This window comes from Charadrius vociferus, unplaced genomic scaffold (genome assembly GCF_000708025.1).
Source record: "Charadrius vociferus isolate BGI_N301 unplaced genomic scaffold, ASM70802v2 scaffold559, whole genome shotgun sequence".
NCBI lineage: Eukaryota > Metazoa > Chordata > Aves > Charadriiformes > Charadriidae > Charadrius > Charadrius vociferus.
In genome coordinates, this window is record NW_009650252.1 from 563,620 (window position 1) to 578,679 (window position 15,060).

General features: G+C 58.7%; 2 protein-coding genes across 2 annotated transcripts; one reads left to right on the top strand and one right to left on the bottom strand.

Moving 5' to 3' along the window:
- Positions 1 to 2: 2 nt before the first annotated feature.
- On the top strand, positions 3 to 10,701 carry TSPEAR (thrombospondin-type laminin G domain and EAR repeats; the record flags this gene model as incomplete). Its single annotated transcript, XM_009893092.1, has 11 exons — positions 3 to 101; positions 188 to 426; positions 1,115 to 1,205; positions 1,739 to 1,895; positions 2,294 to 2,425; positions 3,967 to 4,199; positions 6,590 to 6,776; positions 9,088 to 9,317; positions 9,608 to 9,795; positions 10,139 to 10,240; positions 10,548 to 10,701. Coding segments are annotated over 11 exons (1,812 nt in total), but the record flags the coding sequence as incomplete, so codon positions are not given.
- A 2,120-nt stretch (positions 10,702 to 12,821) lies between these two features.
- Positions 12,822 to 13,685, bottom strand: LRRC3 (leucine rich repeat containing 3). Its single transcript, XM_009893093.1, has one exon. It carries the CDS (start codon positions 13,683 to 13,685, stop codon positions 12,822 to 12,824), a length of 864 nt encoding a protein of 287 aa, XP_009891395.1.
- Between the last annotated feature and the right edge of the window lie 1,375 nt (positions 13,686 to 15,060).

Here is a 15,060-nt window from a genome sequence, read left to right on the forward strand (position 1 = left end):
CCCTTGCCTTCCCCGCCTCCCGCCTCTTCGTCCACTGCGACTGCTTCCCCGAGGAGTTCTCCATCATCGTCACGCTGAGGGTCCTTGGCGTCCCCGCCAAGGTAAGTGCCACCGGCCGGGCAGGGAGCGGGCACAGCCCGGCCCCGCAGCTTGCGGCACGCAGGTTTGAGTCGGTGCCCTCCCGCAGAGAAATGAGTACATCTTCACGCTGATGGCAGAGGAGAGCCCCAGTGTGCTGGTGGGGCTGCGCTACGCCCCCCACAAGCTCCACTTCCTCTTCTGGAGCCAGGAGCGCGCCGGCGGCTGGCAGACCCGCGTCACCTTCCCCAACGTCTCCCTCTCCGACAACCAGTGGCACACGCTCATCCTGGCCGTCTCCGGCCAGTCCTTCTCCCTGACAGTGGACTGCAGCGTCCCCAAGGACGTGTAGGTTGGGGGTGGCAGTGGGGGGCTCGGGAGGGCTGGCAGGGTGCTGTTCCTGCATCAGCATCACCTTCAGCCAAGCATCACCTTCAGCCACCAGCTGGGTGTGTAACGAGGGTCATAAATGTGCATGAATCCCATGGAGGCTTCCACAGCTCAGGAGGGAGGGCAACGAGCAAGAGTCAGGAGGGAAATCCAGGGAATAAATCAGCTGCAGTTTCCATCTCTTGGTCTTGCTGGACTTGCTCTCCATCCTGCTGAGAGAGCTGGGGTTGTTCAGCCTGGAGAAGAGAAGGCTCCAGGGAGACCTTCGAGCCCCTTGCAGTATTGAAGGGGCTACAAGAAAGCTGGGGAGGGACTTTTTACAAGGGCATATAGAGACAGGATGAGGGGGAATGGCTTCAAACTGGAAAAGGGGAGATTTAGATGAGATATCAGGAAGAAACTTTTCACTCTGAGGGTGGTGATCCCCTGGCACAGGTTGCCCCGAGAAGCTGTGGCTGCCCCATCCCTGGAGGTGTTCAAGGCCAGGTTGGACGGGGCTTGGAGCAACCTGGGCTGGTGGGAGGTGTCCCTGCCCAGGGCAGGGCGTTGGAACTGGATGATCTTCAAGGTCCCTTCCAACCTAAACCATTCTGTGACTCTACGATTCTATGAAATCGTCCCCTACCTCTTCTCTGCTTGCCTGCAGGATGGTGGAGACGCCGTTTCCAGCCTTTCTGTCGGTGAAGAGAGCCAGCTTCTACCTGGGCAACAGGAGGAGAAGAAAAGGCCTGTTCACGGTAGGTGCCCCACTGGGGCTGCTCCTGGCTGACCATGGGGCGAGCTGCAGCCCCCTCTCAGCCCCCCGTGCTGACAGGGCTTGGGCCACAGCGTGGGCAGCGGAGGTGGCCGGGGGTCCTGCTGCTGGGCCTCATCCCTGGCCGGCTGCGGGCGTGCAAGGGGCAGCGCTGGCGACTGGCTCTTCTTTGTAGGGCAAATGTGTTTTTAAGAGGACGTTGCCAGCAGAGCGGTGCCAGAAGGACACAGTCTCGTTGATCACTGCTTGATCCTGACCAGTAGTGAAAAGTGGAGGCGGCAAAAGCCATCTGCGGCTAACAAGCCCCTTGCCAATCCTCCCCTTGCACCAGCTGTTAAATTGCCTGGGATGAAGATTTTGGCAGGCTTGGTGTGTAACGAGGATCTGATAAACATGCTTGGGAGGGAGGGCAATGAGCAAGAGTCGGGGGGGAAATCCAGGGCATAAATCAGCTGCAGTTTCCATTTCTTGGTCTTGCTGGACTCGCTCTCCATCCTTCTGCTCCCACTTTCCCAGGGCTTGCTGAGGCAGCTCATCCTCCTGCCAGGAGCCGATGCCACCCCTCGGATATGCGCCGCCAAGAACTTTAAAGAAGCAACGCTCTCAATCCCCGCTGTCCTCCAGGATCTCCCTGCGAAGCCAGTGAGCAACGAGGTGCTAAAATACCCCTACGGTCAGTAACTGCCCCCCGGCGCGGGCTCGGTTGGCCGCCTCCTGCTTTTGTTGAGGAAGGCTCTTTGCGTGGGGCTGGGCACGGAGCAGTAGTGCATGGGAAGAGGGTTTCTCAACGTGTGTGTGGGGTGGGATCCCTGTCTGAAACCCCTCTGGAGAGCCAGGGTGTCCCTTGGCAGTGCTGGGCTCATGCCCATAGCCCCACAGGTGCCAGCCCCCAGGCTTTTCTCAGCCGGTGACTTCCCAGCTCAGGGCTTGGATGCCGTTTCCCCCATTCCCTGCTGCTCATCGTCAGGATGAGACCGAGATGGCCAACCCTCCGTGGGCACGGGGACGAGCCTCACTGCTCCTCCATCGTGTGCCCTAAGAGGCGCCCGCCTTCCTCCTCTCCATGCCCAGAGACCGACACAAAGGTGACCCTGGGCTCCCGTCCACCCTGCACCAAGCAGGAGAAGGCGCAGTTCTGGTTCAACGCCTCCCGGCGAGGGCTGTACCTCTGCAACGGCAGCACCTGGATTTCCATGCTGGAAGGTACTGGTGTGCAATGCGCTCCCGGGGGTGGAGGGAGGCTCTTACAGCAGAGGAGGAGCAGAGGTTTGCCCTTGGCAGCAGCTTGGGGTGGGAACCAAGTCAGGCAACAGCAGAATGATGGGGTTGGGGTGTCCTCCTGCCTCTCCCCTGCCTGGATGGACTTCGCTTTGCTCTCAGTGTCTGCATTGACACTTCCAGTGCAGCTCTGGATTCAAGCGCCTCTGTGAGCCAGCTCCCCAGTCATTCACACAGGGCCCGCATTGTCTGTCCATGTTATCTGTATTGTCCGTCCCTCCTAAGGCTTCTCTGACCAGGAACAAGCCCTCGGTCTGTCCAAACAGGACAGCTGGCCCCACAGGGAGCCATGGCCACGGTGCTGGGGTGCTCCCTGCCGCAGGGTCCTAACGGCGCCGGTGATCCCAATGCCGAAGCGCTTGTGGAGTGGACAAGAAGGAGCGGAAAGACTCATCAGGTGCCAGAGATACCTGAAGGAGCGATGAGAGGGTGGCGGAGGCAGGTGCCCACATCATCCCGGCTCTATTGGCCTTTGTATGGTGGGGCAACGCTGGAGCAACAAGGTGGCAAAGCAACCAGAGCCTGGAGGGATGGACATTATTCCATACCAAAATGGATTTTGCCCACGGGCATTCTCCTGTTTACTCCAGGCAGTCTGCCCAGGGTCCCTGGTGAGACATGGAGGATGAGGCATTCCCGCAACCGAGCCGTCCTTTCTCTCTCTCCTGGGGCTTTTCTTATGCTGGTGCCCACGTGGTGGGTTTGGATAAGCCGTTTGCTTCCCACAGGAGCTGGCAGTGGCTGGACTCCCCATCCTTCCCTGCCTCTGGAAGTCATCAGGATTAGCAACATGTCTTTGTTTTCCCAAGGAGACCTTGTGCTGGAATCTTGCTGACCTGTGCCCCTTGGTGCCACCAACACTGGCCCTTCTTGTAGCCTTTCTCCTGCCACTTGTCCCTTCCAGTGCCCACCCATCTGCCATTGGGACCAGTCTTGGCCTTTCTGTTCTAATTTCTGGCAAGAATTCTGTCTTAAGTCTTCTCTAACTTCTTCCAGAGCTCATGCTGACTCCAGCCAGAGAAAACATCTGGTGCAGGGCTGCTGCAGGTGGGTACGCGTTAACCCAGCTGGTCTCAGCAGCCCAGGCCCTTGCACCGTAGGTCTCCTCTTCTCCTCCTCGTTCTCTTTAGGACAAAATATATCAACCAACTTCGTAAGAAACAATCAAAATCCATGGTGTGTCCTTCTCCCTCTTGGCCCCCTCCCAGAGGAGCGTTTTGCACCCCTGCCCTCTGCCAGAGAATGGGCAGGGGCAGATGGGGCTGGATGCGCTGCCCAAGGAGACCGAGTCAAGCCTTTTACCACCCCCTCGGGTCTTGGCCCTTCGCCACCAGCAACACCACAACCTTCATTTTCCCCCCATAAAGCAGCAAGCGCCGCCGAGCCTGTTCTGCTGTGGCCCTCTCCAGGCAGGGTTTAACCTCACCACTCCTTTTTTTTTTTTTTTTTTTTTTGTGGTCTCCTAGTCAAACAAAAGCTGGACTATGTGGAGGAGTACCAGAACCTGGTGACCAATTCTGAGACGATGGGAGTTGAGGTCTTCACCATCCCGAAGGTGGGACTGTTCGCAGCCACTGCCAACCGGTACACCCCCCCGGGATCGGCCATCTACAAGTGGACCGACGGGAAGTTTGTGCCCTACCAGAACATCCCCACCTACCAAGCTCAGTCCTGGAAGTATTTCACCATAGGAAAGAAGGTAAGCCTGCTTGGAAGGTTATCTCAGAGCCTAAATATTTCAGTATATTAAACTGCAATTGCCCGACACTGGCTTCTCTTCACCTAGCCCCAAGTCTCAGGCATGGTTTAGGGGGTGAATCTTTCTCTCTTCTGTCTTTGGGGTCATGCTGATATACCCATTCAGCCAGTAAAGGTCTGTCCTGGGGAGTGCTGGCTGATCTGTGAGCTGCCCTTTGTGTTTTCCTATTTTTGCTGAGACACAACTACATCCACCCAGGCCATTTTCAACAACTGATGCTCACAGCATCAGCGCTCAGATCTCTTCCCCGGGGATCTCCAGGGTGCCTGCGAGGTCAGCCTCCAAAGCCAGCTGTTGGAGCTGCATCCCCCCGGTGTGTCCAGGTTCATTTCTAGCAGGCTCTGCCCGTTCCTGCCTGGGGCGTAGTCAGTGCCGGTGTCCAAATGTCCTTCGTGTGCGGACGTGCATCGTGCAGCCTGGTCTTGGTGTGCTCATGGTGCAGCCTCCACCCCGGCCAAAGGCTGACCCCCCCGGGGAAGCAGGTTTTGCTGCTGTTCCCGGCAGGCGCCGTGAAGGGAGGTGGGAGTCACCCCAGGCAGTGGCTGTGGCATCATTCTCAGGGGACACACCGCTCCTGACATGGGAGCACAGAGAGCAAAGCCCCCCCAAGCTCTGACTGTGGCGGGCATCCTGCCATGCTTAAGGTCTGCTCTGGTCTCAGAGATCTACCTGTGGCCTTACAGAGCCATCAGAATGCGTAGCTCCCTCCCTGTGAGTCCAACCTCCTGCATTTTTAAGCCCTCTTGGGTTTAAATCATTCCAGGACTTTGGAGCCCTCTGTCCTCCCCTGGGCAATCTGCCATGGGACTTCTGCAGGGTCTCTGCTTGGTTCCTCTCCATGGGGAGTTCCTTGTCACTTGGCAAGGAGCCCCAGTCCAACCAAGCAAACATCTGCTGCTGGTCAGTGTAGAACTCCCAGGGGAGCTGGGACCGTCCCCCCGCCTCCAGCATGACCCCTTCTGGCTTCGTCACCAGACGCTGCGCAGGGTGGCTGCAGGGCTCCCCCATCACAAGGCCACCTCCTCCAGGGTACAGAGGGGTGGGCAGAAGCCTCCAGGCTTGGTGGCACCAACAGTCCTTTGGATACAAAGGGGCCACGTCCCCCATTACCTGCCTGGCGGTGGGGTCCTGCAGAAAACCTGGCCAAGCCTCGAAAATGCAGCTGTGCTGCAGAGCTGGCTTGGGGCTGGGAACGCGCCTGCCGTCCCCAGTGCTGCGCCTGCTTTGCACCCTCGTGGGCGGGAGGTGGGAAGGAACGTCGCTGGCTGGACCTATCTGCTGATGGGAACCACCCTGAAACTCCGCAGTGTTAGTCTGGACCCACAACACCCCCTTGCAGCGACGGCTGCGGGGGCAGAGAAGACCACCAGGCTGGGGAGTCCCAACTCCCCATGGGTCCTGCGCAGCGGAGCACCCGTGTTGGTGCTCCCCAAGGCTCACGTGTTCCAGGTTTGCCTTCAGGTCTTCAGCCAGAAGAACTTACTGAGACTTACTAGGCAGGATGGCCCCTCTCCTGCACAGATGGGGACAGGTTTTCTGGTTGGGGCTAGCTGGGTGCTCCAGAAGGGCTGGGGACAGCGCAGCTGCCCCTGCTCAGTGTGTTTCTGCCTGGACATGGTGACCAGAGAGGTGTTGCAACAGCAGCGGTAAAGCCCTCTCCAGATAGCCCAGGTTCCTCACACACGTTGCAAGTGTGATGCACCTCTGCAGGTCTCAGTACATCATTACTGCACCAGGACCTGCTGGTGGTCTGCTGGGATGGGGTGAAGAGCCCCAGAGGGCAGGGCTGGGGTCTCCTGGTGGCTCCTGTCAATGGAGATCAAGGGACCTGCAGGCTCCTGAGTTGCTGAGTTGGACCCAGGACTTTGTCTTTCCTCTGAAGCTGTATTTCTGGGGTTGCCCTGAAGAGAGTCCCTGGACTGGGACTCGCAGGGAGACCTGCCCGGTGCTGGGGACGCACCTTCCCTGGAGGGATGTGTGAACCCAGCACAGGCCACCGCCGAGGGGGAAAGGTCTCCATCCTTGGTGGCTGAGCCCCAGGCTGGTGCTGGTGGGGGTCCTGAGCTGGGCAGGAGGCAGGAGACCGGTCCCACTGACCCTTCTGCTTGTGGGCTGTGTCCCTGTGTGCACTGTCCCCCTTGGGGGCAGCTCGGGGTGGGGGGTCCCTGCCAGCCAGGGTTGTCTCACCCCACACCGGCCACCTCGCTCCCTGGCCCCATATCCCATGGGTGCCTGCCCCCACCCACCCCATCTTCCCCCCCCGCAACCCGTGCTTGTCTGCACCCCATTGGGAGAAGAAAACCAAGATGTCCTGGCTTGTTATTTTTCAGATCTTCCTAGCAGTGGCTAATTTTGAGCAGAATGACAGGGGTCAGGAGTTCTCTGTAATATACAAGTGGAGCCGCAGGAAAGAAAAATTCATCCCGTACCAGAGGATCACCACGCACAGCGCTAGGGACTGGGAGGCATTTGTCATTGAGGGAGAGGCTTTCCTCGCGGTGGTCAACCACAGAGAAGGTACCCAGCCCTTATATTCCCTACCGACCCAGCTCAGCTGGGGCGGGTGGCCCTGGGGTGACGCTGGGGACCACGGTGCCCCATCAGAGCATCCTCCCGTTGCTGTGGCAACACTGCAGCTCCCTGCGCATCCTCTGCCAGAGCGCAGGGCAAAGCTGGGGAGTCAGTGCCTATGACTCGGAGCGCCGTGTCCCTCAGAAAGCCCGAACCCTTGCAGATCCTCTCATTTTAGGAGAGAAAAGCACTCAGGGAAGTGGCTGATGTGGTCCCCTTCTGGGTTTCTGATGGCGGGGGACAAGGGCAGGAGTGGGGACGGTGTCTTTGCTGAATCTCTCTGCTTCTTTTCATTTGTTCCCCCAACGCTACGGAACATGGTGGGGCACTGAGGGCAGCAGCTGCCTGAGTTTGCAGGGGCTGAGCCTTTTGAGGAGCCAAAGCGTTGGCGTGGTGGGCATCTCGCCCTCCCTGGGGACCCTTTTCTGGGTCGGGGGTTGAATGGGTCGATACCACAGCCCTGGATCTCCAGGATGCTCCCAGCCAGGATCAGATGCTGGGCTGGTAGGCTCCTTCCCTGCCCAGGCTGACTCCTGGGGCATCAGCTCCTCTGGCGCCAGGCTCAAAGCTGGCTGCAGGTTGCTTGGACGTCGACTGCCTGTGAGCTGGGCGAGAAACTCGTCTGTTGGACCCCACCACAGCCAGTTCGGATGAGGCCTATTCCTATGACAGTGGCAGCAGAAAGGTGCTTTGGGGGTGGTTGCGCATCATGCAGGAGTTGAGACCATCATGGCCAAGCCAAACTGGGAATGCTCCTCTTAGGTGGAGGGTCAGTCCCTGAGTAGTTGCCACTTATCCATGTGGCCGTTTGCCACACTACCTGCTCTCCCTGCAGCCTTTCTTGCTGAAGTCTCTTCCATTGCAATGAAGGTTGCCCATAAACCCATTAACACGTGGTCCTGCTGCTGCTCAGCCACCAGGAAGAGCAGTGGGGCCAAGCTGAGTACAGCAGGGCTTAGTGAGTGTGGGGTGGAAAGGGGCTGGTGGTGCTCCCCCCCATCATAAAGCAGCCAGATCTTTATTAGAAGAATGGCTCTGGCTGGAGGAGTCGTGCCAGGTTGAAGATGCAGAAAAGTTTTTAGCTTTAAAGCCAGCTGAGTCCCATGTGGACATGAGGTTGAGATGCTTGGCTAGAGCCCGGGAGCTGGATGGAGGACATGCTTTGGTGCTGGTGGGCTTAGCCCGAGCACTCAGCACAGAGCAGGCTGTGGGCTGTGGCATCCCCTCCCTCGCTCTGGAGTTGGTGCCGTCGGCGGGGATCGGCATGTGGAGGTCCCTGACCAGCCCCAGCAATCAGGAGCTAAGCATGGGGGACCTGGCAAAGGAGCACTGAAAAATGTCAGGGTGGTGCCGTTCCAGCTGTGGCTCCCTCCCAGATGTGCAAGCTTGTGTGCGAAGGGTGACAGGGGCCCATGATGTTGGTAGCTTAGGGACTTAGCTGGGACTTACCCAGTCCCAATTGAGCTGGGACTCGACTGGGCAGAGCTTGGCCAGGAGAGTCATGAAGATGCTGCGAGGGCTGGAGCCCCTCTGCTGGGAGGACAGGCTGAGAGAGTTGGGGGGGGTCAGCCTGGAGAAGAGAAGGCTCCGGGGAGCCCTTAAAGCCCCTACCAGTATCTGAAGGGGGCCTACAAGAAGGCTGAAGAGGGACTTTTCACAATGGCATGTAGTGATAGGACGAGGGGGAATGGCTTCAAACTGGAAGAGGGGAGATTTCGATGAGATATCAGGAAGAAATTTTTCCCTGTGCAGGTGGTGAGCCCCTGGCGCAGGTTGCCCCGAGAAGCTGTGGCTGCCCCATCCCTGGAGGTGTTCAAGGCCAGGTTGGACGGGGCTTGGAGCAACCTGGGCTGGTGGGAGGTGTCCCTGCCCAGGGCAGGGGGATTGCAACTAGATGGTCTTCAAGGTCCCTTCCAACCCAAACCATTCTGTGATTCTGTGACTCTGTCACAGTGCCTCTGGTGTGCTGGTCATGTGGGGAGATGGCACCCTCCCGTCCCTCCTCTGTCAGGGGCTGCCACAAAGCCGTCACCGCGTGCTCGGGAACAAGGTGCCAGCATGGTGGATGGGGATGGAAGCTCTAAGGTAGGGGTGGAGGCTTTAGTGTCTCTGGCTACTTGGGGAGTGATCGGTCAGCCTGGCAGCCTGCCCGCAAATATTTACGTAGCTGAACCTCTTTCTGGGTCTTGTTTCTTAGGAGAGCCAGATATTCCTTTGCCTCACCCTCCATGTCTGTCTGTCTGCCTGTCTCCTCCAGGGAATAACCACAACATAGACAGCGTGATATATAGGTGGAACCCCAGGACGGGGTTGTTTGAAACCAACCAGACCATCCCTACCTCTGGAGCCTATGACTGGGAATTTTTCACTATCGGGCCGTATTCCTTCCTGGCTGTGGCTAACACGTTCAATGGCACGTCCACTAAGATCTACTCACACATCTACATCTGGCTCAGCGGCTCTTTCCAGCTCTTCCAGTCTATCCTGGTAAGGCTTGACCATGATCAAACTCTACTCCTCAGTCTCCCCTCTGGGTTTAGACAAGCCAGGGAATAATCACAGAGACAGATGCTCTTCAGTCCGCTGGAATGGTAGTGATAGTTTCCCACTGATTCTCCCATAGGGATTGACCAAGTGAGGTTTATTTTTTCCCTTGGAGGGTTTTAGGAGTGGATAACCCCCCCTGCACCTCCAACAGATGCCCCCCACCTCGCAGCAGCCTTGCCTTGCAAAGGCTTGTCCACATCCAGCTTCTCATGTGCCTTCATTCCCCACAGACTTTTGGTGCTGCTGACTGGGAGGTCTTTCGTATCGGGGAGAGAGTCTTTCTGGCTGTTGCGAACAGCCACAGCTATGACAGTGGGATGCCAGCGCCCTCTAACTTTTACGCTATCAACTCCTCCATCTATGAGCTGAACGTCACTGCCCAGATGTTTGTCAAATTCCAGGACCTCCTCACCTACAGGTACCTACGCAAAGAGTCAGGGTGCCCCTCAGTCCATGTCCTTCCCCTGAGCAACCTGAAGGTCTCCTGGAGGATTCATGCAGGCTTGCACACTGCCAGGGACCAAGACTGGTGGGGAGGGCAATGGGTGGCAGGTCCCTGGCACCGAATCCCAGTGGGAGCTTGGAGAAGACCCTGCATTTGGGAACAAGGGTGGATTTCCGTGGATTTCCTTTCAGGAACGGGGTTTTCTGTGTATCATGAGGGTGGCAGAGATTGGTGTGGGGTGGGGTCAGCCCCGTGGACATGTGGCCCCTTCCTCAGCTGGCCACCTCACCTGCCCCTCTGCTTGCTTCATCCCCAGTGCCCTGGATTGGGAGTTCTTCTCGGTCGGAGATGACTCCTTTCTGGTGGTAGCAAACTCCTTCGATGGCTTCACCTTCTCCGTTAACAGTATTATCTACAGGTACTGCTGCAGGAGGGGGGCAGGGTTGGGGGGGAGGTGGTTGTTCCCAGCAGGAACAGCCCTGACAGGAGCCTGGTGCAGGGGCAACCTTGGCGGATACTGGTGCATCTGCCCAGGTAGGACAAAGAGGACTGCTCCCTGTTTCTTGCAGAGGTTTCTGGGCAGGAATGAGAAGCCTCAGTGAGGGACATCCCACTCGGAACTACAGTGGGGAGGTGGGAGATGCCAGTGCCACATGGCTCGGCTTTCCCACCCTCTTTCAGGTGCCCAGCTTGTGCCCCAAGAGCTAACTACCCTCCCCGTGCAGGTGGCAAGGCTATGAAGGCTTCGTGGCGGCTCACCACCTCCCCACTGTCGGCTGTAGAGACTGGGAGGCATTTCACACCGCCGAGGGCTCCTACCTCCTCTACTCCAGTGCCAAGGAGCCTCTTTCCAAGGTGCTCAAGCTGAAAACCACCTGAGGTGGCCCTCAGCTCATGGCCAGGATCAGGGCAAGCTGGGCATCGAGGTGAAGATGAACCGCAGCGCCCAGGGATGGCCGCAGCATCAGCCCTGCGGCCGGCTGGTTGTGCGCTCCGCAGGATGAGGAAGGAGGAGGAGGAGGGTTCCCTGCAGCCTTGTCCTGGGGGTGACAAAGGGGCTGTGGCCCTGCTTTTGGGCTGTTTCTCCTGGGCAAGCTCTCCTGCCACGTTCCAGAGCCATGGTGCCTCACTGGGACCCCGGCACTTGGCAGTCACCAGCCAGGAGGGACCCAGAGGTGCTGTTGGTTGCAGCCCGAGCTCGCGTAAAGCCAGGGAAGAAAGAGACTGAGCGGAGCGTGGGCTGCCAGGGTGGGCGTGTGGCAGTGGGGAGAAAACGGTGTGTGAGAAACTGGGGGGAAAAAAGGTGGGTTCGGGCTCAGCTCTGGCTGCCTGGCGCCTGGGGCTGTGACGCTGCTGAGGACCCGTCTGGTTCGACATTGCACACCACACTTCATGTCCCTCTTTGGTGGCCTCGCTACCCCAACCCACCCTACCGCTCCGCCAGGGCCAGTTTTGGGCGTCCTCGCCAAGTCACCTGTGTGTGCTGTACAAACCCAGCGATGCGTACAGGGACCGACGCCAGTCCTTGCACCACTTTGCGTGATGTTAGCGACTCCCAGGCAAACCTGCTGTGCATTTGGACCAATCCAGCTACCAGAGGGATGGGAAAGCAACCCCCCCCCAAAATTGTTCCACGTGAAACTGTGGCCTCTTTTCTTTTCTTTGCCTTTGTCTGGGGGAGTCTTTTGCTTAACCAGAGCTCTAATAAACTGTGTGCACCCAGCCTTCGTCCCCCGTGCCAGCCGCGCGTACCTGAGCTTCTCTGCCCACGGCAGAGGGTTTCCTCCACTCAACAAGCCACCTGCCAAGCGAGATGGGGCCATGTCCGTGGCCACAGGGACGAGGTGACCCTAAGCACAGCGGGGTGCTGGAGTGAGGGTGTCCATCTGCCTTTCCCCGACCCGGGACCTTCTGCCTCTCCCAACGTGCCTGGAGCATTGCCCAGCCTCCCCCAGCCCTGGGTTTCCCACAGGGGCTGGGCCACCCACCCTGGTGCCGGGGAGCCCACAGGAGGTGCCACCACCCCCCAGAAGGGGTTCCAGGCCTGGGAGAGCCACTGTGGGCAGCCCCCGCACCCCCCCCCCACTCCTCCCCCAGCCCAGCCACGGCTGCAGCTGGCTCTGCCGGGAAGGACCATTTCTTGTGTTGTGAAAGAAGGCAGAACGCGATTTGCTGCCATCGCGCTTAGCCATGAGCAGCGGCGCTAATTCGGCCCCCGGGGAAGGGCAAGATAAGGCGAGATGTACCAGACAAGATGCAGAGGCACCGTTCCGCCAGCTGGCCCCTGCTGGAGGCAGCCTGGGGTGAGGATGGAGATGGTGTAATCTAATGGGAGTCGAGCTGGTACATTGAATTTAAGCTTGTCTGCTTTGGGAGAGATTGAATTAGGACAAGCGCAACCCCATCAAGCGCTGCCGCCCTCCCCAGATGCCCGACTCCCAGTGCAGCGCAAACCCTGAGGGCTTTTCCTACTTGCGGGGCTTTATTGAGAAATCAAAGGTTTGGGACATCATCCCCGGGTTGCTGGTGGCAGGCAGAGGCTGCCGAGATGCTGCACAGGGGCTGGGACCCATGTCCTGCTCTCTGCAAGGCAGGTCCCTCACTGGACCCAGGACGAGGTGTCCCCCGCCCTCCCATCCCTCTGCACCCAGGCTCTGGGGACCTCTTGACCCCCTCCAAGAGCCCCCACCCTCATCTGCCTCCCCAGGGACTTGTTCTTTCCAAATCGCGTGGACCAGCGAGCACATGGCTGGGGGCTGCTTTCCCCCCCAGCCCAGAGCTCTGGCAGGGAAGAAGGGGTCTGCGTGTGTGGGGGGGGTGTCCCCGCCATCCCTCCACCATGTCGTTGGCTCACTCTCAAGTCCAGCATTGGTGGGGAGGGGCGAAGTCGGTGGCACTCATTTGCAGGACCGGAGCAAGCACTGGAAAATCCCACAGAGAAGCTTTGTCACGGCTGGCTCCCTGCAAAGAAGGTGGGAACAGGGGGCCCCAATCCTGCGCTACAGGGCAGTGCTGGTGGTCTCTGCGTGGCTCTGGGTGCTCGGCAGTGACTTCAGGTAGTCCACATGCTTGCAAGTGTCCTCTCGATTGTGCCGGACGTAGCAGATCACGTAGACGATGACCATGGTGAACCAGCCGAACATGGTGATGAACATGGCCACGTCCGTGGTCCTCTGCCGCACACTGCAGAAGTTGACACCGGCATCCAGGACCTGGAGCAGTGGTTTGCCCACGTACTCCTCACGAGGGGCCGTGTGGCAAGTGATGTCCTGGACGGAGTCGGGGTCCAGCCGCGCTTCCCATAACACCTCCTGCAAGGCACACTCGCAGTGCCAGGGGTTGTTGGCCAGCCGGAGCTTGGCATTGAGCGCCAACAGGGCCTCCTTGGGGATGCTGCGGATGCGGTTGCTGGAGAGGTCGAGGGTACGCAGCCCAGCGGCCACCCCTTTGAAAGCTGCCCTGTCGATCTTCTCAATGGCGTTCCTGGAGAGATCGAGTTCCTCCAGGTGGGAGAGGTGCCGGAAGGCATTGCTGGGGATCCTGGTGATGCTGTTGGCGTCCAGCTTGAGGAACACCGCGTCTTTGGGGATGTCCTTGGGGATCTCCTCCAAATGCCGGGAGCTGCAGAGGACGGCCTTCGCCCCTGCCCGCTCCGTGCACTGACAGCTCGGCGGGCAGGAGCTGCCCCACGAGATGCACAGCAGGAGGCAGAAGAAAGCCTGGGCGACGCCGGCTGCCGGCGTGGTGCTGAGGGTCATCTTGCACCCGGTCAGCTCGGCATGGCTGCTGGCCATTCCCCGGTGGCTGCAGCAGCTCTTGGGCAGCAGGGCGGCTCCTCCGCGCTCCTGCAAAGCCTCTGCCATCTCTGGAGGGAAGCAGTGGGTGGAGGGGATATGACACGGCATTATTTCCTGCAGTACACCCTTACCTCCCGCGTGTGACGTGCCCTAGCAAAGCGGTGAGAGGCTGGGCTCAGGAGCCGGGAAAAAAAGGTGGAATGATACTGGTTACCCTCTTTTCCAGGGCAGTTTAATTTGGCTTAAGCTTAATTATACCTGGACATAGAGCTGCAGAGATTAAAAACCCCTTCACTCCCCCCCTCCCAGCTGGGCACAGACCACCCAGGCAGGCAAAGGGTGCTGCAGGCTGGCGGGGCTTAGTTTTTAAAATCTCTCGTCTGTCTTAATTTTGATGCGAGTTGAGTGTAGCAAAATTTTTAGGTTTTTTTATCTTAAAACAGAAACGTGTGCCTTGCCCCAACCCCCACTGTTTTTAAAATAAAAAAAAAAAAAAAAAAAGATGATTCAGACTCCCCGGATCATCAGACTGGCTTAATCACCACCGGGTTTTTAAATAACAAGATGTGGATTTCTTTTGCTTTCCCCATCTGGTTCACGAGCTGGTACAAGTCACGTTTCTAAGGATTTTGCCAAAGCAGGGGTTTGGAGGCGACTTCATTTTTTTAAAGTAAACAAGGAGTATGGTTTAATAGCCTGACTCCAGGGGCTGGAGCTTAACAGAGGAACCTCCGAGTGTCACAGTGAAGGGGGTGATCTGGGAAGCCCATGGGCCATCCCAGCCCAGCTGGGGATAAGGCAGGAGGTGAAGCAGGTGGACCTTCTCTCATCTGCCCCGTGGTATGACTCGCACCTCTCCTGCTGCCTTGGTCAGGCTGGGTGGGGAAGAGATCCCCATAGAGGGGAAAGTTGGGGGGTTGGGACCCCCGGCAGGCCCAGGGAGCCTTTCACCCCAGAATGAAGTTGTCTGTGGTGATCTCATGAGGACACCAGCTGGGCACCGAGTCATTATCCCTCTGGTACCAGCATCCTTCTGATAATGGCATCCCCCTGGTAACAACATCCTTTAAGTACCAGGTATGAGCATCCTCAGGGTACCACTTGAGGGGATGCTCATACCCGAGGGATGCTGCCGGTGCACTGGGCCAGGGGTGTGGGACTCTTCCAGGGGAGACAAAGTCACGATGCTGGGGAACCCCTCTGGCCCTACAAGCACTGCCGGGGTCTGCCAGCCCAGTCTCTCCACTGGGAAGCAAGGAGGCACTTTGCGGTGCTGGTTCCCACCATCCCTGGAAGGGTTCCCAGGAGCTGCAGCCGCCCCCTCCCGCTGCCCCACCGGGGGTGATGCCCAGTCCCAGACCCGGTGCCGGACCTTCTCGGGCGAGGGGTTTGGGGGGACCCGCGGGGGCTCCATCGGCAGAACCGCCCCCCCCCCCCACCG

Excerpts from the sequence above, each read along its gene's own strand:
- LRRC3 (XM_009893093.1), bottom strand. The coding sequence starts at position 13,685 with ATGGCAGAGGCTTTGCAGGAGCGCGGAGGAGCCGCCCTGCTGCCCAAG.